The following is an 18,857-nucleotide window of genomic DNA, read 5'->3' on the forward strand; positions in this document are numbered from 1 at the left end:
CAGGGTTTCACCACGTTGTCCAGGCTGGTCTCGAACTCCTGACCTCAGGTGGTCCACCCGCCTCAGCTTCCCAAAGCGCTGGGATTACAGGCGTGAGCCTACTTACTTATTTACAGCCGGCCTACTTATTTATTTTTGAGACAGGGTCTCACTCTGTCGCCCAGGCTGTAGTGCAGTGGTGCAATCTTGGCTCACCGCAGCCTCAACCTCCTGGGCTCAAGTGATCCTCCCACCTCAGCCTCCCAAGTGGCTGGGACTACAGGTGCCACCACACCCAGCTATTTTCTTATTTTTTGTAGAGACGGGGTCTGGCTGTGTTGCCCAGGTGGGTCCTCAGTGACTCTTTACATATGAACACCTCCAGGTCACTGTAATCTTAGCAATCTCCTGGCCTCCCAGAAGACCCCACGTCCCCCTTGGAGTCTATACCCGCGGTGACCATAACACCCCTACCTTCCCTGCCACAGTTAATGGTGAACCAGCTCTCAAAGCAACACTTTCTTTTTTCTTTTTTTTTTTTGAGACGGAGTTTTGCTCTTGTCGCCCAGGCTGGAGTGCAGTGGCATGATCTCGGCTCACTGCAACCTCCGCCTCCTAGGTTCAAGCAATTCTCCTGCCTCAGTCTCCCGAGTAGCCGGGATTACAGGCAGGTACCACCACGCCAGGCTAATTTTGTATTTTTGGTAGAGATGGGGTTTGTCCATGTTAGTCAGGCTGGACATTCCCAACCTCAGGTGATCCACCCGCCTCAGCCTCCCAAAGTGTTGGGATTACAGGCCTGAGCCACCGCGCCCGGCCAGACAACCCTTTCTTAGCTAAGAACTTTACGAACGTGAATTTATTTCATCCACTTGACAGGTTTATGTGATGGATCCTATGATTATAATTTTACAGAGGAGGAAACTGAGTCACGGAGAGTTTATTTCAGGGGCCTGAAGTTACACAGTGGCCAAATGGCCACACCAGAACCAGGATATGAACCCAGCGTCGGCACACTTAATAATGACTGCACGTGAGAACGTAGTATACAGCTGGTGCTCAATAAATGCAGCTGACGCCAAGTCTGATCTCCGTGCTGGAGGCCAAGCCCCTTCCAAAGATATGGCGTCCCCCACCCCTGAAATCCCCCCACCCCCGACTTGAAACAGGGCTGTGTAGACAGTAGGCGCTTACTAAGTGCACTGTGGTGATGTTAAGGCAGCAAGGTGGGAACCCTGCCAAAAGGGGAGGGGAGAAGGCAGGGTAGTGTGTGTCTGATTAAGCTGAGGACAGGGCAGACATGGACTGAGCGCCTGCTGTGTGCCAGGCTCTGGGAGGGCAGGGCCATTGTCTCCCTAACCCGAGAGCCATGGGGGTCCACTTGCCTGTGGTCACGTCAGGACTCCAGCCTGGCCCAGGCTCTGCGTGTCCCCGGGTGCCCTCGCCCCGCCTATTCCTGGAGACAGGCCCGTTGGTTCCCTTCCCCTCCCCTTGTCCTGGAGCCAGGAGGACGTTGGTTCTTGCGACAGCCTTGGCCCGGCCGTTGCAACTGGAACATCGTGGGGGAGATGGGAAGAGGAACGGGGCCTGGAGCCCGGGGCTGGGTCCTGGGAATCCCATTCCCGCAGCTGGGACTCCACCTCCCCTGCCAGTTCCTCCAGGCGGAAGCCCTCAGGCTTGGTCCTCACTCCAGCCTCCCGGCCTGGACAGGAATTCTCTCTCCAGCAGCCCTGCCAGATGCTCGCCCAGCCCCTGCCTCAGGCGGGGAGGGCTTCAGGGAAGCTCACCAAGGCAGAAGGGCGGGAGAGATTGTCAGAGCCCCAGCTGGTGTCCAGGGACTGACCGTGAGCCTGGGTGAGAGTGAGTTCCCCGTTGGAGGCAACAGCCGAGGAAAGGATGGAAGGCCTGGCCCCCAAGAATGAGCCCTGAGGTTCAGGGAGCGGCTGGAGTGAGCCGGCCCCAGATCTCCGTCCAGCTGCGGGTCCCAGAGGCCTGGGTTACACTCGCAGCTCCTGGGGGAGGCCCTTGACGTGCCTCTGTTCCCAAACAGGAACCCTGGGAAGGACCAGAGAAGTGCCTATTGCGCAGTGAGTGCCCGACACAGCTGCATGTGGCCAGTATCACAGGGCCCTGGGTAAACTGAGGCAGGCGACACAGCTGCATGTGGCCGTATCACAGGGCCCTGGGTAAACTGAGGCAGGCGACACAGCTGCATGTGGCCGGTATCACGGGGCCCTGGGTAAACAGAGGCAGGCGACACAGCTGCATGTGGCCAGTATCACGGGGCCCTGGATAAACTGAGGCAGGCGAGGCCACCCCCATCAAGTCCCTCAGGTCTAGGTTTGGCAGGTTTGGCAAAAACACAGCAACGCTCGGTTAAATCTGAATTTCGGGTAAGTATATCCTGGGCCTCATTTGGAACAGACTTAGATTAAAAAAAAAACGTTGAGACCAGCCCGGCCAACGCGGTGAAACCCCGTCTCTACTAAAAATACAAAAAATTAGCCAGGCGCAGTGGCTCACGCCTGTGATCCCAGCACTCTGGGAGGCTGAGGCAGGCGGATCACCTGAGGTCAGAAGTTCAAGACCAGCCTGGCAGACAGGGCGAAACACTGTCTCTACTAAAAATACAAAAATTAGCCGGGAGTGGTGGCAGGTGCCTGTAATCTCAGCTATTCAGGAGGCTGAGGCAGGAGAATCACTTGAACCTGGGAGGCGGAGGTTGCCGTGAGCCGGGATCACGCCACCGCACTCCAGCCTGGGCGATAGAGCAAGACTCTGTCTCCAAAAAAATAAATTAAAAAACCCACGTTGATTATCTGACATTTGAATGCGATTGTGCATCCTGAATTTTGTCTGGAGGCCCCACCCGAGCCAACCCAGCGTCTTGTCCCCCTTCTCCCCCTTTTCATCAACACCCTGTGCCAGGGGAGAGGAAGTGGAGGGCGCTGGCCGGCCGTGGGGCAATGCAACGGCCTCCCAGCACAGGGCTATAAGAGGAGCCGGGCGGGCACGGAGGGGCAGAGACCCCGGAGCCCCAGCCCCACCATGACCCTCGGCCGCCGACTCGCGTGTCTTTTCCTCGCCTGTGTCCTGCCGGCCTTGCTGCTGGGGGGTGAGTTTTTGAGTCCAACCTCCCGCTGCTCCCTCTGTCCCGGGGTTCTGTTCCCACCTCTCCATGGAGGGCCCCACCAGTGTGGGTCCCTCATCCTCACAGGGGAGGTGCCAGCTGGGACAAGGGGACCAGAAGAGACTGAGGTTCTGAGCGGTGAAGCCACCACCAGGAGCCCAGAGTTGGGGTTTGAAAACCGGGGAGGGGTGGGGGTCGCAGGTCGCCCTCTGGGTTCAAGTCCAGGTCTGTCTGTGCCTTGGAGGGGCACCGTGGGGAGGTCCCTTTGCCTCTCCGTGCCTCAGTTTCCTCATCTGAACAACAGGGGTGCGAACGGCCCCGATCTCGTGGGTTCCCGGTGGGGGATCCCGTGGGTTCCTGGTGGGGGATCCAGAGGCCCCGTGGCCGGGAAGGGACAGGCCCCTTGGCAGGCACTCAGCACCCGCACCCGGTGTGTCCCCAGGCACCGCGCTGGCCTCGGAGATTGTGGGGGGCCGGCGAGCGCGGCCCCACGCGTGGCCCTTCATGGTGTCCCTGCAGCTGCGCGGAGGCCACTTCTGCGGCGCCACCCTGATTGCACCCAACTTCGTCATGTCGGCCGCGCACTGCGTGGCGAATGTGTGAGTAGCCGGGAGTGTGCGCGCCGGGCTCGGACCCCGCGTCCCGGTCTGCGAGGTGGGTGGGGGGAGGCCGGGGCCGGGGCTGCTCGGGGGAGGGGGGGGGGCCCTCGAGCACCTTCGCCCTCAGGCCCGTCGCCGGATGGGGACGACAAGGCGCGGCTGAGCCCCGACCCCCGGGGCCGCCCCTGAGCCCCGCCTCTCCCTCCCCAGCAGAAACGTCCGCGCGGTGCGGGTGGTCCTGGGAGCCCATAACCTCTCGCGGCGGGAGCCCACCCGGCAGGTGTTCGCCGTGCAGCGCATCTTCGAAAACGGCTACGACCCCGTAAACTTGCTCAACGACATCGTGATTCTCCAGGTGCCGCCGGGCGGGGCGGGGGGCGCAGGGGCGGAGGCCAGAGGCCTGGGGAGGGTGGAGGCGGCGACGGAGGGGCGCGTCGGGGCCGCTCGTGGGGACCTGGGGTGGCATCGTGGGCTGGGTGGCCCCCTCTCTGCGCCTCGGTCTGCACCTCTGTGAAACGGGAAAATACCCGCCATGGGCTGTTGAGGGGTTAAATGAGATCCTGCAGGGAGGCCCCGATCTGCTGTCAATCAACAAACTTACTGAGAAGGGAGGCCCCGATCTGCCGTCAATCAACAAACTTACTGAGATTCTTTGTGTCTCTCCATTCACCAGCCCTGTGGCCGAGGGCAGGGGCCGCCTCTGTCTTTGGGAAAAGGGGCAAAAGTCCCCACCTTTCCACCCCTGTCCGCGGCTTGCAGTTCTGGTTATTTCCTGGGCGCCGGGCGCGGTGGCTGAGGCCTGTCATCCCAGCACTTTGGGAGGCTGAGGCGGGTGGATCACGAGGTCAGGTGTTCGAGACCAGCCTGACCAACATAGTGAAACCCCGTCTCTACTAAAATACAAAAAAAAATTAGCCGAGTGTGGTGGCCAACTACTCAGGAGGCTGAGGAAGGAGAATCGCTTGAACCCCGGAGGCGGAGATTGCAGTGAGCTGAGATCACACCACTGCACTCCAGCCTGGGTCTCAAAAAAAAAAAAAAAAGATTCCTCCCTGGGAAGAGTTAGAGGGAGAGTTTCCTTGTCACTAAATTTTCTCATAGCTCTCACCCAGTGCAGTGGCGCGATCGCGGCTCACTACAGCCTCCATCTCCTGGGCTCAAGCCATCCTCTCAGCTTGGAATGGGGGGTAGCTGGAACCACAGGTGCCACCACCACGTCCACCACGTCTGGCTAATATATATATATACACACACACACACACATATATTATAAAATAAATATATTTATTATTTTATAAAATAATGTTATAAAATATATAAAAATATTATTTTTATAAAATAATAAATATATATATATATACACATATATATATTTTTGAGATGGAGTCTCACTCTGTCATCCAGGCTGGAGTGCAGTGGCACAATCTCAGCTCACTGCAACCCCCGCCTCCCAGGTTCAAGTGATTCTCCTGCCTCAGCCTCCCAGGTAGCTGGGATTACAGGCGCCCGCCACCACGCCAGGCTAATTTTTGGTATTTTTAGTAGAGACAAGGTTTCACCATATTGGCCAGGCTGGTCTTGAACTCTTGACCTCAGGTGATCCGCCCACCTCAGCCTCCCAACATGCTGGGATTACAGGTGTGAGCCACTGCGCCTGGCAACGCTCGGCTAATTTTTTTTTTTTTTTTTTTTTTTTTGAGACACAGTCTCGCTCTGTCGCCCAGGCTGGAGCGCAGTGGCACAATCTCGGCTCACTGCAAGCTTCGCCTCCTGGGTTCAAGCTATTCTCCTGCCTCAGCCTCCCAGGTAGCTGGGACTACAGGCGCCCGCCACCAGGCCTGGCTAATTTTTGGTATTTTTAGTAGAGACGGGGTTTCACCATGTTAGCCAGGATGGTCTTGATCTCCTGACCTTTTGATTGGACCACCTTAGCCTCCCAAAATGCTGGGATTACAGGCGTGAGCCACCACACCTGGCAATTTTTTTTTTTTTTTTGGTAGACATGGGGCTTTGCCACGTTGCCCAGGCTGGTCTTGAATGCCTGGCCTCAAGTGATCCTCCTGCCTCGCCCTCCCAAAGTGCTGGGCTTACAAGCATGAGCCACCGCGCCCGGCTGTAGTTTTTTTGTTAATTCAGCACCTACTGCTTCCTGCACTCAAGCCACATCCAGGGACAACCTCCAACGCCCTGAGCCTTGGTGACGGCTCCCACTCTACAGATGGGGAAACTGAGGCTCGCCTTGGGGAGCAGAGTGTGGGGTGGGTATCCTGCCCTGCAGGATCCCAGAACCACAGTAGAACCTGAGATGGGGAAACTGAGGCCCGGAGAGGGGAGGGTCATCATCACTGCCCCGTGTGACGCGCCGACGATCTGTCCCCACCGCCACAGCTCAACGGGTCGGCCACCATCAACGCCAACGTGCAGGTGGCCCAGCTGCCGGCTCAGGGACGCCACCTGGGCAACGGGGTGCAGTGCCTGGCCATGGGCTGGGGCCTTCTGGGCAGGAACCGTGGGATCGCCAGCGTCCTGCAGGAGCTCAACGTGACGGTGGTGACGTCCCTCTGCCGTCGCAGCAACGTCTGCACTCTCGTGAGGGGCCGGCGGGCCGGCGTCTGTTTCGTACGTGACCTGGGTGTCCCTCTGCTCCCCACCCGCTCCCAGCCCGGATTGCAGCAACAGGCACCGTGGCTAGACCCTAGGAGGGACTTCCCAACCCTGACAGGCGGCGGGCAGGTGGGCAGGGCCTCCCAGTCCAGCTTCCCCACCTTGTCTGCCTCCACAGGGGGACTCCGGCAGCCCCTTGGTCTGCAACGGGCTAATCCACGGAATTGCCTCCTTCGTCCGGGGAGGCTGCGCCTCAGGGCTCTACCCCGACGCCTTTGCCCCGGTGGCACAGTTTGTAAACTGGATCAACTCTATCATCCAACGCTCCGAGGACAACCCCTGTCCCCACCCCCGGGACCCGGACCCGGCCAGCAGGACCCACTGAGAAGGGCTGCCCGGGTCACCTCAGCTGCCCACACCCACACTCTCCAGCATTTGGCACAATAAACATTCCTCTGTTTTGTAGAATGTGTTTGATGCTCCTTGGCTGTGTGATTGGGTGTTGAAAATGGTCAGTAGGTTGGGCGTGGTGGCTCACACCTGTAATCCCAGCACTTTGGGAGGTTGAGGCAGGCGGATCACTTGAGCTCAGGAGTTCAAGACCAGCCTGGGCAACATGGCAAAACCCCCGCTCTATTAAAAAAAAATAATAAATAAAATAAAATAAAATAAAATAAAATGGTCCAAGCCTGGCCCAGTGGCTTACGCCTGCAATCCCAGCACTTTGGGAGGCCGAGGCTGGCAGATCACCTGAGGTCGGGAGTTCAAGACTAGTCTGCCAATGTGGTGAAACCCCATCTCTACTATAAATACAAAAAAAATTAGCTTGGCGTCGTGGTGCCTGGGAGGCTGAGGCAGGAGAATTGCTTGAACCTGCGAGGCGAAGGCTGTAGTGAGCCGAGATCACGCCACTGCACTCCAGCCTGGGCAACAGAGAGAGACTCCGTCTCAAAAAAAAAAAAAAAAAAAAAAATGCCGGTGCGGTGGCTCGCGCCTGTAATCCCAGCACTTTGGGAGGCCGAGGCAGGCGGATCATCTGAAGTCTAAAGTTCGAGACCAGCCTGACCAACATGGAGAAACCCCATATCTACTAAAAATACAAAATTAGCCGGGCGTGGTGGTGCATGCCTGTAATCCCAGCTACTCGGGAGGCCTGAGGCAGGAGAATCACCTGAATTCTGGAAGGTGGAGGTTGCAGTGAGCCAAGATCGCTCCATTGCACTCCAGCCTGGGCAACAAGAGTGAAACTCCATCTCAAAAATAAATAAATAAATAATAATAATAATAATAATAATAAACAAACTAGAATCGAGAGTCTCTTGGGCATCTCTGGAGTAAGCCACCACCAGGGGGCAGCACAGCCAGGGCAATGGAGCAGAAGTGACTTCCCCACATTGTATTTTTTTCTTTTTTGTTTTTAGATGGAGTCTCGCTCTGTCACCCAGGCTGGAGTGCAGTGGCGCGATCTCAGCTCACTGCAAGCTCCGCCTCCCTGGTTCACGCCATTCTCCTGCCTCAGCCTCCCGAGTAGCTGGGACTACAGGCGCCCACCACCACACCCGGCTAATTTTTTGTATTTTTAGTAGAGACGGGGTTTCACCGTGTTAGCCAGGATGGTCTCGATCTCCTGACCTCGTGATCCGCCCGCCTCAGCCTCCCAAAGTGCTGTGATTACAGGCGTAGCCACCACGCCCAGCCCTGTTGTTATATCATTTTCTATTCTCTGTGCGTATGAAATAATCCACAGGGGGCCAGGCGTGGTGGCTCATGCCTGTAATCCCAGCACTTTGGGAGGCCGAGGTGGGTGGATCACCTGAGGTCAGAGGTTCGAGACCAGCCTGGCCAACATGGCAAAACCCTGTCTCTACTAAAAATACAAAAAGTTAGCCCAGTGTGGTTGCTCATGCGTGTAATCCCAGCTACTCAGGAAGCTGAGGCAGGAGAATTGCTTGAACCCGGGAGATGGAGGTCGCAGTGAGCCGAGATTGTGCCACCGCACTCCAGCGTGGACGACAGAGCAAGACTGTGTTGCAAAAAAAAAAAAAAAAGCAAGAAAGAAAGAAAAAAAGAAAGAAGGAAAGAGAAAGAAAGAAAAAGAAAGGGAAAGAGAGAAAGACAGAGAGAGAAAGGAAGGAAGGAAATGAGGCCAGGCTTGGTGGCTCACGCCTGTAATCCCAGCACTTTGGGAGGCCGAGGCGGGCGGATCAGGAGGTCAGGAGATCGAGACCATCCTGGCTAACATGGTGAAACCTCATCTCTACTAAACATACAAAAAATTAGCCGGGTGTGGTGGCGGGCGCCTGTAGTCCCAGCTACTCGGGAGGCTGAGGCAGGAGAATGGTGTGAACCCGGGAGGCGGAGCTTGCAGTGAGCTGAGATCACACCACTGCACTCCAGCCTGGGCGAAGGAGCGAGACTCCGTCTCAAAAAAAAAAAAAAAAAAAAAAAAGGAAAGAAAAGAAAGAAATGATCCACGGTGAAGAGAAAAGCCGGGGGAACCTCGTGTGCTGCTCCCCCTGGGGACGATGTCCGAGGTCCTCCCCACAAGGTATCCCCATCCTTCTGGTCCCTGCACCATGGATTAATGCAGGGTGAATCCTGCTGGCCCCTGGGGGGCAGATGTGAAAAATGGAGCTACACCATGAGCAGGCCTGCAGTCCCAGCGCTTCTGGAGGCTGAGGTGGGAGGATCACTTGAGCCCCAGAGGTCGAGGAGGCTGCAGTGAGCTATGATTGCACCACTGCACTCGAGCCTGGACGAAAGAGCAAGACCCTGTCTGTAATAAAACAAAAACAACACACACAAATCCCCACCTCACAGAAGGCCCTATGGCCCAGATTCTGAGTATTTTATTTTAATTTTTTTGTAGAGATGGGGTCTTGCCGTCTTCCCCAAGCTGGCCTTGAATTCCTGGGCTCAAGAGATGCTCCTATCTGGGTCTCTCAATGTGCCGGGATGGTAGGTGGGAGCCACTGTGCCCGGCCAGCCCTGACTCTGTTCATCAGAACCTGCCCTCAGTGAACAGTTTGGGAGGGGGCGTGTGATCCAGGCTCCACCAACCCAAGGCACCCTTGAGACTTGGCTGGAGTGAGGAAGAATTTTAGGAGGGGCCCACTGAGCCACTGGGTTGAGTGTGGGGTCCCTGGAAACACACCAGGGGAAGCTGGTGAGGAGAGAAGCCATCAGAGAAGAAAGGAGAAGCCAGAGGCAGACACTGGACATTGTTCAGGCACCTGGATCAAGCCACACCTGAAGGAGGACATTCCCTGAACTTTCCATATAACTTTCATGATTCAGTCTCCACCCAGTTTGTCTGGGTTTTCCTGTCCCTTGTAGTCAGTCTTCCCAGCTGCCTCTGCCCTGGCCTTTCCAACTTTCTATTCGTCAGGGTGTCAAGCCCCAGAGGCCACAGGGACAGAGACAAGGGTGTCAAGTGATCTTCCTACCCCCAACAGACCTTCTCTCTAATATAGAGGAGGAAAAGAAGGGAGGGTAGCAGGACAAGGAAGTGGGTTGTTTACACGCTGTGGCCTCCAGCTAGGATTGTGAAACACCCTGGGGAACTCTGGGTCTGGTGAAGTTGGGGCCGGGGTGGGTGCAGCCCCCCTCTCTGCCTCCTGCCCATCTGAGGGACTGCCCCCCACCAGGGCCAGCAGGCCGTCAGGCTCACAGAGGCCCGAGGGTCTCCCAGCGACTTGTCGACTCTGGTGTGAGTCTGGCAGGAGGTAACCCAGTCCCGCGGAGGGCGGAGGCTGGGCGGGCAGGTTCCCCTTTCCCCAGCTGGGCCGCTGCCCACCCGGCGGACAAGGCCCCTGGGAGCCTCCCGCCCCCTCCACCCTCATAAAAGCACCCCCAGGGCCCTGCCTGGGTCAGTGTCTCAGCCACAGCGGCTTCACCATGCACAGCTGGGAGCGCCTGGCAGTTCTGGTCCTCCTAGGAGCGGCCGCCTGCGGTGAGGAGGCCTGGGCCTGGGGTGAGGGACAGGGCTGTGTAGGGGCGTGGTGCTCCCCTCCGTCACACGGACGGTCCTCCAGCCCCTCCAGGTGGGCAGGAAGGGGGTGTCTCTCCTCACTAATGGAAGGCTCTGAACGCTGAAAAATTCTAGAAAATTCAGATTGGAAATCGGAACTTTCTGGAGTCAGCTTTTCTTGCAGACAGAGTCTGAACGTCTGCGTGGAAAACTTCATCTGCGTGGCTGACTTGGCTGGCCCAGGCACTGGTTGGGTCAGCCCCATTTCTCTTATGTCCAACTGGAAGGCACTGCGCCCAGGGTAGGGCGCTGGGATCTGCCCCCGGTCCCCAGCCCACTGTGGGTTCTGTACTCTGGGGCATTCCCGCCGGAGGGTATCTGAGTTTGCAACGCTGAGGGGCCCCAAGACGGAAACGGAATTCTTTTTTTTCTTTTTCTTTTTCTTTTTTTTTTTTTGATAGGGAGTCTCGCTCTGTCGTCCAGGCTGGAGTGCAGTGGTGCGATCTCGGCTCACTGCAAACTCCGACTCCCGGGTTCAAGCGATTCTCCTGCCTCAGCCTCCCGAATAGCTGAGATTATAGGCCACACCGACTAAATTTTGTATTTATTTATTTATTTTTTAAGTAGAGACGGGGTTTCACCATATTGGCCAGGCTGGTCTCGAACTCCTGACCTCGTGATCTGCACCCCCCCGCCCCACCCCCGCGTGGCTTCACAAAGTGCTGGGATTACAGGCGTGAGCCACCGCGCCCAGAGATGGGATTCTTGCGGGGAGCGGCCTGGGGGGTGAGAGCTGGGATCCCGTCAGGCAGCCTCGCCCGGGGGAGGAGTCCACCCCGCGGCCCTCACGCGCCCGCCCACCCACAGCGGCGCCGCCCCGTGGTCGGATCCTGGGCGGCAGAGAGGCCGAGGCGCACGCGCGGCCCTACATGGCGTCGGTGCAGCTGAACGGCGCGCACCTGTGCGGCGGCGTCCTGGTGGCGGAGCAGTGGGTGCTGAGCGCGGCGCACTGCCTGGAGGACGCGTGAGTGCCCGCGCCGCGCGGGGGAAGAGCCCGGGTGGGGTGGGGGGAGTCGGCTGGCACCGACCGCGGCCTCCGTCCCGTCCCCAGGGCCGGCGGGAAGGTGCAGGTTCTCCTGGGCGCGCACTCCCTGTCGCAGCCGGAGCCCTCCAAGCGCCTGTACGACGTGCTCCGCGCAGTGCCCCACCCGGACAGCCAGCCTGACACCATCGACCACGACCTCCTGCTGCTACAGGTCGGCCCCGTGTAGCGCAGTCCCTCCTGCGGCACTGGGATCCCCGGCCCACTCTCTCTCCACCCCGCCTACACCGCGCCCCGGGTCCAGCCTCGAACTCTCCTGCTGCGTGGGGACCCCGCCCCACAACCCCCACACCCTCACCCCGGGTCTAGCCTCGACCTCTGCGGCTGCATGGGGACCCCGCCCTACAACCCCCGCACCCTCACCCCAGGTCTAGCCTCGACCTCTCTTGCTGCATGGGGACCCCGCCCCACAACCCCCGCACCCTCACCCCGGGTCCAGCCTCGACCTCTCTTGCTGCATGGGGACCCCGCCCCACAACCCCCACACCCTCACCCCGGGTCTAGCCTTGACCTCTCTTGCTGCGCTCGGAGCCCCCCACCCCCTGCACCCTCACCCCGGGTCTAGCCTCGAACTCTCCTGCTGCATGGGGACCCCGCCCTACAACCCCCGCACCCTCACCCCGGGTCTAGCCTCGAACTCTCCTGCTGCATGGGGACCCCGCCCCACAACCCCTGCACCCTCACCCCGGGTCCAGCCTCGACCTCTCTTGCTGCATGGGGACCCCGCCCCACAACCCCCACACCCTCACCCCGGGTCTAGCCTTGACCTCTCTTGCTGCGCTCGGAGCCCCCGCACCCCCTGCATCCTCACCCCAGGTCCAGCCTCAACCTCTCCTGCTGCATGGGGACCCCGCCCCACAACCCCCACACCCTCACCCCGGGTCTAGCCTCGACCTGTCTTGCTGCACTCGGAGCCCCCCACCCCCTGCACCCTCACCCCGGGTCTAGCCTCGAACTCTCCTGCTGCATGGGGACCCCGCCCTACAACCCCCGCACCCTCACCCTGGGTCCAGCCTCGACCTCTCTTGCTGCATGGGGACCCCGCCACACAACCCCCACACCCTCACCCCGGGTCTAGCCTTGACCTCTCTTGCTGCGCTCGGAGCCCCCGCACCCCCTGCACCCTCACCCCAGGTCCAGCCTCGACCTCTCCTGCTGCATGGGGACCCCTCCCTTCAACCCCCGCACCCTCACCCCGGGTCCAGCCTCGACCTCTCTTGATGCGCTCGGAGCCCCCCCACCCCCTGCACCCTCACCCCAGGTCCAGCCTCGACCTCTCCTGCTGCATGGGGACCCCGCCCCACAACCCCCACACCCTCACCCCGGGTCTAGCCTCGACCTCTCTTGCTGCGCTCGGAGCCCCCCACCCCCTGCACCCTCACCCCGGGTCTAGCCTCGAACTCTCCTGCTGCATGGGGACCCCGCCCTACAACCCCCGCACCCTCACCCTGGGTCCAGCCTCGACCTCTCTTGCTGCATGGGGACCCCGCCCCACAACCCCCACACCCTCACCCCGGGTCTAGCCTTGACCTCTCTTGCTGCACTCGGAGCCCCCGCACCCCCTGCACCCTCACCCCAGGTCCAGCCTCGACCTCTCCTGCTGCATGGGGACCCCGCCCTTCAACCCCCGCACCCTCACCCCGGGTCCAGCCTCGACCTCTCTTGATGCGCTCGGAGCCCCCCCACCCCCTGCACCCTCACCCCAGGTCCAGCCTAGACCTCTCCTGCTGCATGGGGACCCCGCCCTACAACCCTGGTACCCTCACACCGGGTCTAGCCTCGGCCTCTGCGGCTGCACTGGGAGCCCCCCATCCCCCGCTCCCCCTGCATCCCCATCCCGGTTCCAGCCTCGACCTTTGCAGCTGCACTGGTGAGCCTCGCACCCACCCCATCCCCACCTGCACCCCCACCCAGGGTCTAGCCTAGATCTCTCCTGCTGCACTGAGACCCCCGCCCCTGCCCTGATGCCCACCTCCCCCGTCCCGTCTCCCCGAGCCTAGCGGCATTCTCCCCAGCCTCGCACCCCCGCACCCCAACCCTGACGTCCGCCTCCACCCTCAGCTGTCGGAGAAGGCCACGCTGGGCCCTGCTGTGCGCCCCCTGCCCTGGCAGCGCGTGGACCGCGACGTGGCGCCGGGAACTCTCTGTGACGTGGCCGGCTGGGGCATAGTCAACCACGCGGGCCGCCGCCCGGACAGGCTGCAGCACGTGCTCTTGCCAGTGCTGGACCGCGCCACCTGCAACCGGCGCACGCACCACGACGGCGCCATCACCGAGCGCATGATGTGCGCGGAGAGCAATCGCCGGGACAGCTGCAAGGTGAGCCTTCACGCCTGGGAGGAGACGCGGGGCCCGCAGGCCCCGGGAAGGGCCTGCAGAGGGAGCGGGAAGCGGGGGGCAAGTAGGAACAGGGCCCAGGGAAGGGGCGGGGCGCGTAGGGGGCGGGAACTGGAACAGGGGCGGTGCATGAGGGTGGCCCGTGGGCGGAGCCTGTACGAGGGGGCGGGGCATGTGGGTAGGGTGGGGCCTTGGGGGCGAGGCCTGGAGAAGGTGCGGGGCTTCTGGAGAGGGTGGGGCTGAAGAAGGGTCAGGGCGGGCAAAAAGGGCAGGAACGGGTGGGATGTGGAAGGACCTGTGGGTTAGGGCGGGGATAGGGGCGGGGCTCGAGAAGGGGGCGGAGTCCAGTAACAGCGGGACAGCAAGGGGGCGAGACCAGGCATGAGGGGCAGGGCATGGAGAAAGGGGCGGTACCTGTGGGGAGGGTGGGACTGGAGAAGGGTCAGGGCGGGCAAAAAGGGCAGGAACGGGTGGGATGTGGAAGGACCTGTGGGTTACGTTGGGGATAGGGGGCGGGGCTCGAGGAGGGGGCGGAGTCCAGTAACAGCGAGACTGCAAGGGGGCGAGGCCAGGAAGAGGAGTGGGGAATGAGGGGCAGGGCATGGAGGAAGGAGCGGTATCTGTAGGGAGGGTGGGGTTGGAGAAGGGTCAGGGCGGGCAAAAGGGCAGGTGGCAGAGAAAGGGTGGAAGGTATAGGGGGCGGGCACGTGGAGGAAGGGGCGGGGCACGGGGTGGGGCAGGTGGAAGGGGCGGGAACCTCTGAAGGGGCAGGACTGGTGCAGAGCGGGATCCCTGCTGTGGCGGGGAAGAGAAGGGGTCCTGAGCAGGGCCGAGGTTTAAGACCAGCCGAGGCTTGCGTGGTAGCCGGGGCCAAGATTGGGTGGGGCTCTAAGGGAGGGGCGTGGCCTGAGGTGAGTGGGGACTGAGCAGAGCAGGTGGCCACTGAGACGCGTTAGGGCAGAAGTGGGATCCACGGCAAGTCAAAGCTTGGAAGAGCAGGAGTGAGGTGTGGGACCCCATACTGGAAAGGGCCTGGAGCGGGGTGGGGTCGGGGGAACACGTGGTGAGATTGAGGCCAGAGGGGGTGTGGCCAGGAGCTGGGGGCGGGCCGAGGGGCGTGGTTTGTGGCCCAGGCGATAGGCGTGGCGCGGGGCTATTGACTAGTGAAGACGAGATTAACACGGGAGGGAGGAGCGAGAATTGTGGGGCGGGAGCGGCAGCCAGGTGAGGGGGTCCGACACGTGAGGCCGGGGTGGGCGCGGGCCGCCCCTCACGGCCCCGTCCTGTTCCGGCAGGGTGACTCCGGGGGCCCGCTGGTGTGCGGGGGCGTGCTCGAGGGCGTGGTCACCTCGGGCTCGCGCGTTTGCGGCAACCGCAAGAAGCCCGGGATCTACACCCGCGTGGCGAGCTATGCGGCCTGGATCGACAGCGTCCTGGCCTAGGGTGCCAGGGCCTGAAGGTCAGGGTCACCCAAGCAACAAAGTCCCGAGCAATGAAGTCATCCACTCCTGCATCTGGTTGGTCTTTATTGAGCACCTACTATATGCAGAGGGGGAGGCCGAGGTGGGAGGATCATTGGATTTCAGGAGTTTGAGATCAGCCTGGGCCACGTAGCGCGACTCCATCTCTACAAAAAAATTAAAAATTAGCTGGGCAATTGGCGGGCATGGAGGTGGGTGCTTGTGGTTCCAGCTACTCAGGAGGCTGAGGCTGCAGTGAGTTGTGATTGCACCACTGTCCTCCAGCCTGGGCAACAGAGTGAAACCTTGTCTCTCTCTCCAAAAAAAATTCTGCGTGGTGGCTCACGCCTGTAATCCCAGCACTTTGGGAGGCCGAGGCGGGCGGATCATTTGAGGTCAGGAGTTCCTGACCAGCCTGCCCAACGTGGTGAAACCCCGTCACTACTAAAAATACAAAAAAAATTAGCTGAGCGTGGTGTTGGGCACCTGTAGCCCCAACTACTCAGGAGGCTGAGGCAGGAGGATCGCTTGAATCCGGGAGGCGGAGGTTGCAGTGAGCTGAGATCGCACCACTGCACTCCGACCTGGGTGACAGAGCGAGACTCTGTCTCAAAACAAAAACAGAAACATTAAAAAAAGATGAAGGCAGGAAGCTACAGATAAAAGCGCAAGAACTGAGAATACAGCGAAGCTCGCGGGTCCAGCGCTTCCGTGGGGCTGACGCGGCCACACGACGGCGCCCTTGCTCTTCCCTGGAAGTCAGAAAAGGGTCACCCCCACCCCCAAACACACACACACAGGGGAAGGCCCGCCAGGCATGGGTGTCCCCTCCTGGTCTGGCTCATATCGTTTCCCTTTGCTTACCGAGGGGAATGTGAGCGTCTTCTGTGTGCAAGGCTGTGGGCTGAGACTCAGGTGCACAGAAACCCTGCGAGGCCGTGTTTCTATGACCCATATCCCATAAGGGGAAACTGAGGCTCACAGGAGCTGTGCGACTCTCCTGAGGTTACACAGAAGCTCCAGGACACAGCCTGGACTGCAGCCCAGAGCCACGGAGCCTGCCTTCACAAACCACCCTGGGTGCAGCCAGACCCACACCAGGACAACGAGCAGCGGCACCTGCTGGAGGCCCTGGACCTCAGGTCACCCTTCTTGGCAAGGCCAGGGAGGACACCTGAGGCCCTGTGCCCTTTCTCCCACCTGGTGGAGGGGCAGCCAGACGCTATCGTAGAAAGAGAGACTGATGGGCCAGGCGCGGTGGCTCACGCCTGTAATCCCAGCACTTTGGGAGGCCGAGGCGGGCAGATCACAAGGTCAGGAGATTGAGACCATCCTGGCCAACACGGTGAAATCCCATCTCCACTAAAAATACAAAAAAAAATTAGCCGGGCATGGTGGCGGATGCCTGTAGTCCCAGCTACTTGGGAGGCTGAGGCAGGAGAATAGCTTGAATCCAGGAGGTGAAGCTTGCAGTGAGCCGAGATAGCACCACTGCATTTCAACCTGGGCAACAGAAGGAGACTCCCTCTCAAAAAGAAAGAAAAAAAAAAGAGAAAAGAAAGAAAAAGTGACTGAGGGGCCGGGTGCCGGTGGCTCATGCCTGTAATCCCAGCACTTTGGGAGGCCAAGGCGGGCAGATCAGAAGGTCAGGAGATCGAGACCACCCTGGTTAACACGGTGAAACCCCGTCTCTATTAAAAATACAAAAAATTAGCCGGGCGTGGTGGCAGGTGCCTGTAGTCCCAGCTGCTCGGGACGCTGAGGCAGGAGAATGGCGTGAACCCAGGAGGCGGAGGTTGCAGTGAGTGGAGATCACACCACTGCACTGCAGCCTGGGTGACAGAGCGAGATTCCATCTCAAAAAAAAAAAAGACTGATGATCTGAGAGGCAGGTCCGCGGGAGAAGGGGGGATGATTGATGAACACTGTGCTTGGGTGTTTTTGGGGCTATGGAACACTCACTTAGGAATCACACTGACGCGCAAGCAAGTATTAAGTACTTACTGTGTGCAGAGCCCTGGGCCGGGCACGGTAAGACACATCTAAGCCCCAGCCCTGCTCTTAGGAATTCGGTAAATACTGCACTGCATGGAAGGGGGCCCATTCAGCCATCTGGTGACCACCACGAAGTTGGAGCTCACTGTCAATTTCACGTTTTTGTTTTTGAGATGGAGTCTCGCTCTTGTTGCCCAGGCTGGAGTGCAATGGCATGATCTCGGCTCACTGCAACCTCTGGCTGATGGTTCAAGCCATTCTCCTGCCTCAGCCTCCCGAGTAGCTGGGATTACAGGCATGCGCCACCACGCCCGGCTAATTTTGTATTTTTAGTAGAGAGGGGGTTTCTCCATGTTGGTCAGGCCAGGTGATCAGCCCGCCTCGGCCTCCCAAAGTGCTGGAGTTACAGGCATGAGCCACCTCGCCTGGCCACCCAGCTAATTTTTAAGATTTTTGTAGAGATGAGGTCTCGCAGTGTTGCCTGGGCTGGTCTTGAACTCCCAGGCTCAAGTGATCCTCCTGCCTGGGTCTCTTATGGTGCTGGGGCGTGAGCTGCTGCATCCGGCCTGCCTGGGCATCTTTGCATCCTTTGGTCTGCAGGAGCTACAGAGGGTTCCGGAGCAGGAGATGGTTTAGGAGGCGGTGGAGGAGTGGTGTGGAGGACGCAGGCCGGGAACATCTGGGCACCATGTAGTCCTCTGAGTTGAGACCCGGTCCAGTCTCCGCGCTGCCATATATATGGCCTCTGTTTCTTCATCTGTATCTCGGGACCCCATCGTCCCTGGCTCTTAGGGAGATTTTGAGGACCCCTGGGGGAACCACGAGGCGACGAGGACCTTGGGAAGCCGGGGGCGGGGACAGCAGAGCTTCAGGGCCACAGGCCTCCTCTCAGCACCCCCAATGCCCTGCCTGCCTCGCCCACCCCACTGTACCTGCGTGAGGCAGGAGCTCATGACAGCCAGCTAGTGACAGTGGTCTGAGAGACAGACCCCCCCAACCTAGTGACGCAAAGCCCACCCCAGCTCAAGTGATCAGGAACCGATAAGAACCGATGGGACCAGGGGGCGGCCTGTCCCCACTCCACGCGTCCAGACCTCAGCCAGGTCACCTAGAGGCATTTTCACTTATGAGTCGGGCGCTGGGTGACTCTGATCTCCCGGCCCCTGAAGCTGCCCACGAGCCTGCATCCCACAATGCATGGGCACCCTCACCAGCGCTCCCATCTCCTCCCCGTCCACCCGCCGTGGGCCCGCACCCCTCGCCAGCGCTCCCGTCTCCTCCCCGTCCACCCGCCGCGGGCCCACACCCCTCGCCAGCGCTCCCATGTCCTCCCCGTCCACCCGCCGCGGGCCCGCACCCCTCACCAGCGCTCCCGTCTCCTCTCCGTGCACCCGCCGCGGGCCCGCACCCCTCGCCAGCGCTCCCGTCTCCTCTCCGTCCACCCGCCGCGGGCCCGCACCCCTCGCCAGCGCTCCCGTCTCCTCTCCGTCCACCCGCCGCGGGCCCGCACCCCTCGCCAGCGCTCCCGTCTCCTCTCCGTCCACCCGCCGCGGGCCCGCACCCCTCGCCAGCGCTCCCGTCTCCTCTCCGTGCACCCGCCGCGGGCCCACACCCCTCGCCAGCGTTCCTGTCTCCTCCCCGTCCGCCCGCCGCGGGCCCGCACGCCTCACCAGTGCTCCCA

At 60.3% G+C, this 18,857-nt stretch overlaps 2 protein-coding genes and 1 long non-coding RNA gene across 4 annotated transcripts; 2 read left to right on the forward strand and 1 right to left on the reverse strand.

The window, feature by feature from the left end:
• Positions 1-2,855: 2,855 nt before the first annotated feature.
• Positions 2,856-6,780, forward strand: ELANE (elastase, neutrophil expressed). 2 transcript variants are annotated; one of them, XM_054673185.2, is made up of 5 exons: positions 2,856-3,094; positions 3,552-3,708; positions 3,919-4,063; positions 6,097-6,327; positions 6,491-6,780. In XM_054673185.2, exons 1-5 carry the CDS (start codon positions 3,028-3,030, stop codon positions 6,695-6,697), a joined length of 807 nt encoding a protein of 268 aa, XP_054529160.1. In that variant the 5' UTR covers positions 2,856-3,027; the 3' UTR covers positions 6,698-6,780. The 2 variants fall into 2 exon arrangements, with proteins under 2 accessions (XP_054529160.1, XP_054529161.1); XM_054673186.2 differs by having other exon boundaries at positions 2,914-3,094; positions 3,922-4,063.
• Positions 6,781-9,851: 3,071 nt separating this feature from the next.
• CFD (complement factor D) lies at positions 9,852-15,234 on the forward strand. Its single transcript, XM_054673893.1, has 5 exons — positions 9,852-10,264; positions 11,150-11,306; positions 11,394-11,538; positions 13,446-13,703; positions 15,017-15,234. Exons 1-5 carry the CDS (start codon positions 10,210-10,212, stop codon positions 15,161-15,163), a joined length of 762 nt encoding a protein of 253 aa, XP_054529868.1. The 5' UTR covers positions 9,852-10,209; the 3' UTR covers positions 15,164-15,234.
• LOC134809027 (uncharacterized) lies at positions 15,231-17,270 on the reverse strand. The gene is made up of 2 exons (XR_010153507.1): positions 17,186-17,270; positions 15,231-15,348 (listed from the first exon to the last, which is right to left on the reverse strand). It is a non-coding gene; the product is annotated as an uncharacterized LOC134809027 (long non-coding RNA).
• Positions 17,271-18,857: the final 1,587 nt, after the last annotated feature.

The sequence above is a fragment of the Pan troglodytes genome, chromosome 20 (genome assembly GCF_028858775.2).
Source record: "Pan troglodytes isolate AG18354 chromosome 20, NHGRI_mPanTro3-v2.0_pri, whole genome shotgun sequence".
Lineage (NCBI taxonomy): Eukaryota > Metazoa > Chordata > Mammalia > Primates > Hominidae > Pan > Pan troglodytes.

Coding starts and splice junctions, on each gene's coding strand:
- ELANE (XM_054673185.2), top strand. CDS start 3,028: ATGACCCTCGGCCGCCGACTCGCGTGTCTTTTCCTCGCCTGTGTCCTG. Junction 3,095..3,551: donor GCCGGCCTTGCTGCTGGGGG/GTGAGTTTTTGA, acceptor GTGTGTCCCCAG/GCACCGCGCTGGCCTCGGAG. Junction 6,328..6,490: donor GGCGGGCCGGCGTCTGTTTC/GTACGTGACCTG, acceptor CTGCCTCCACAG/GGGGACTCCGGCAGCCCCTT.
- CFD (XM_054673893.1), top strand. CDS start 10,210: ATGCACAGCTGGGAGCGCCTGGCAGTTCTGGTCCTCCTAGGAGCGGCC. Junction 11,307..11,393: donor GCGCACTGCCTGGAGGACGC/GTGAGTGCCCGC, acceptor TCCCGTCCCCAG/GGCCGGCGGGAAGGTGCAGG. Junction 11,539..13,445: donor ACGACCTCCTGCTGCTACAG/GTCGGCCCCGTG, acceptor CTCCACCCTCAG/CTGTCGGAGAAGGCCACGCT.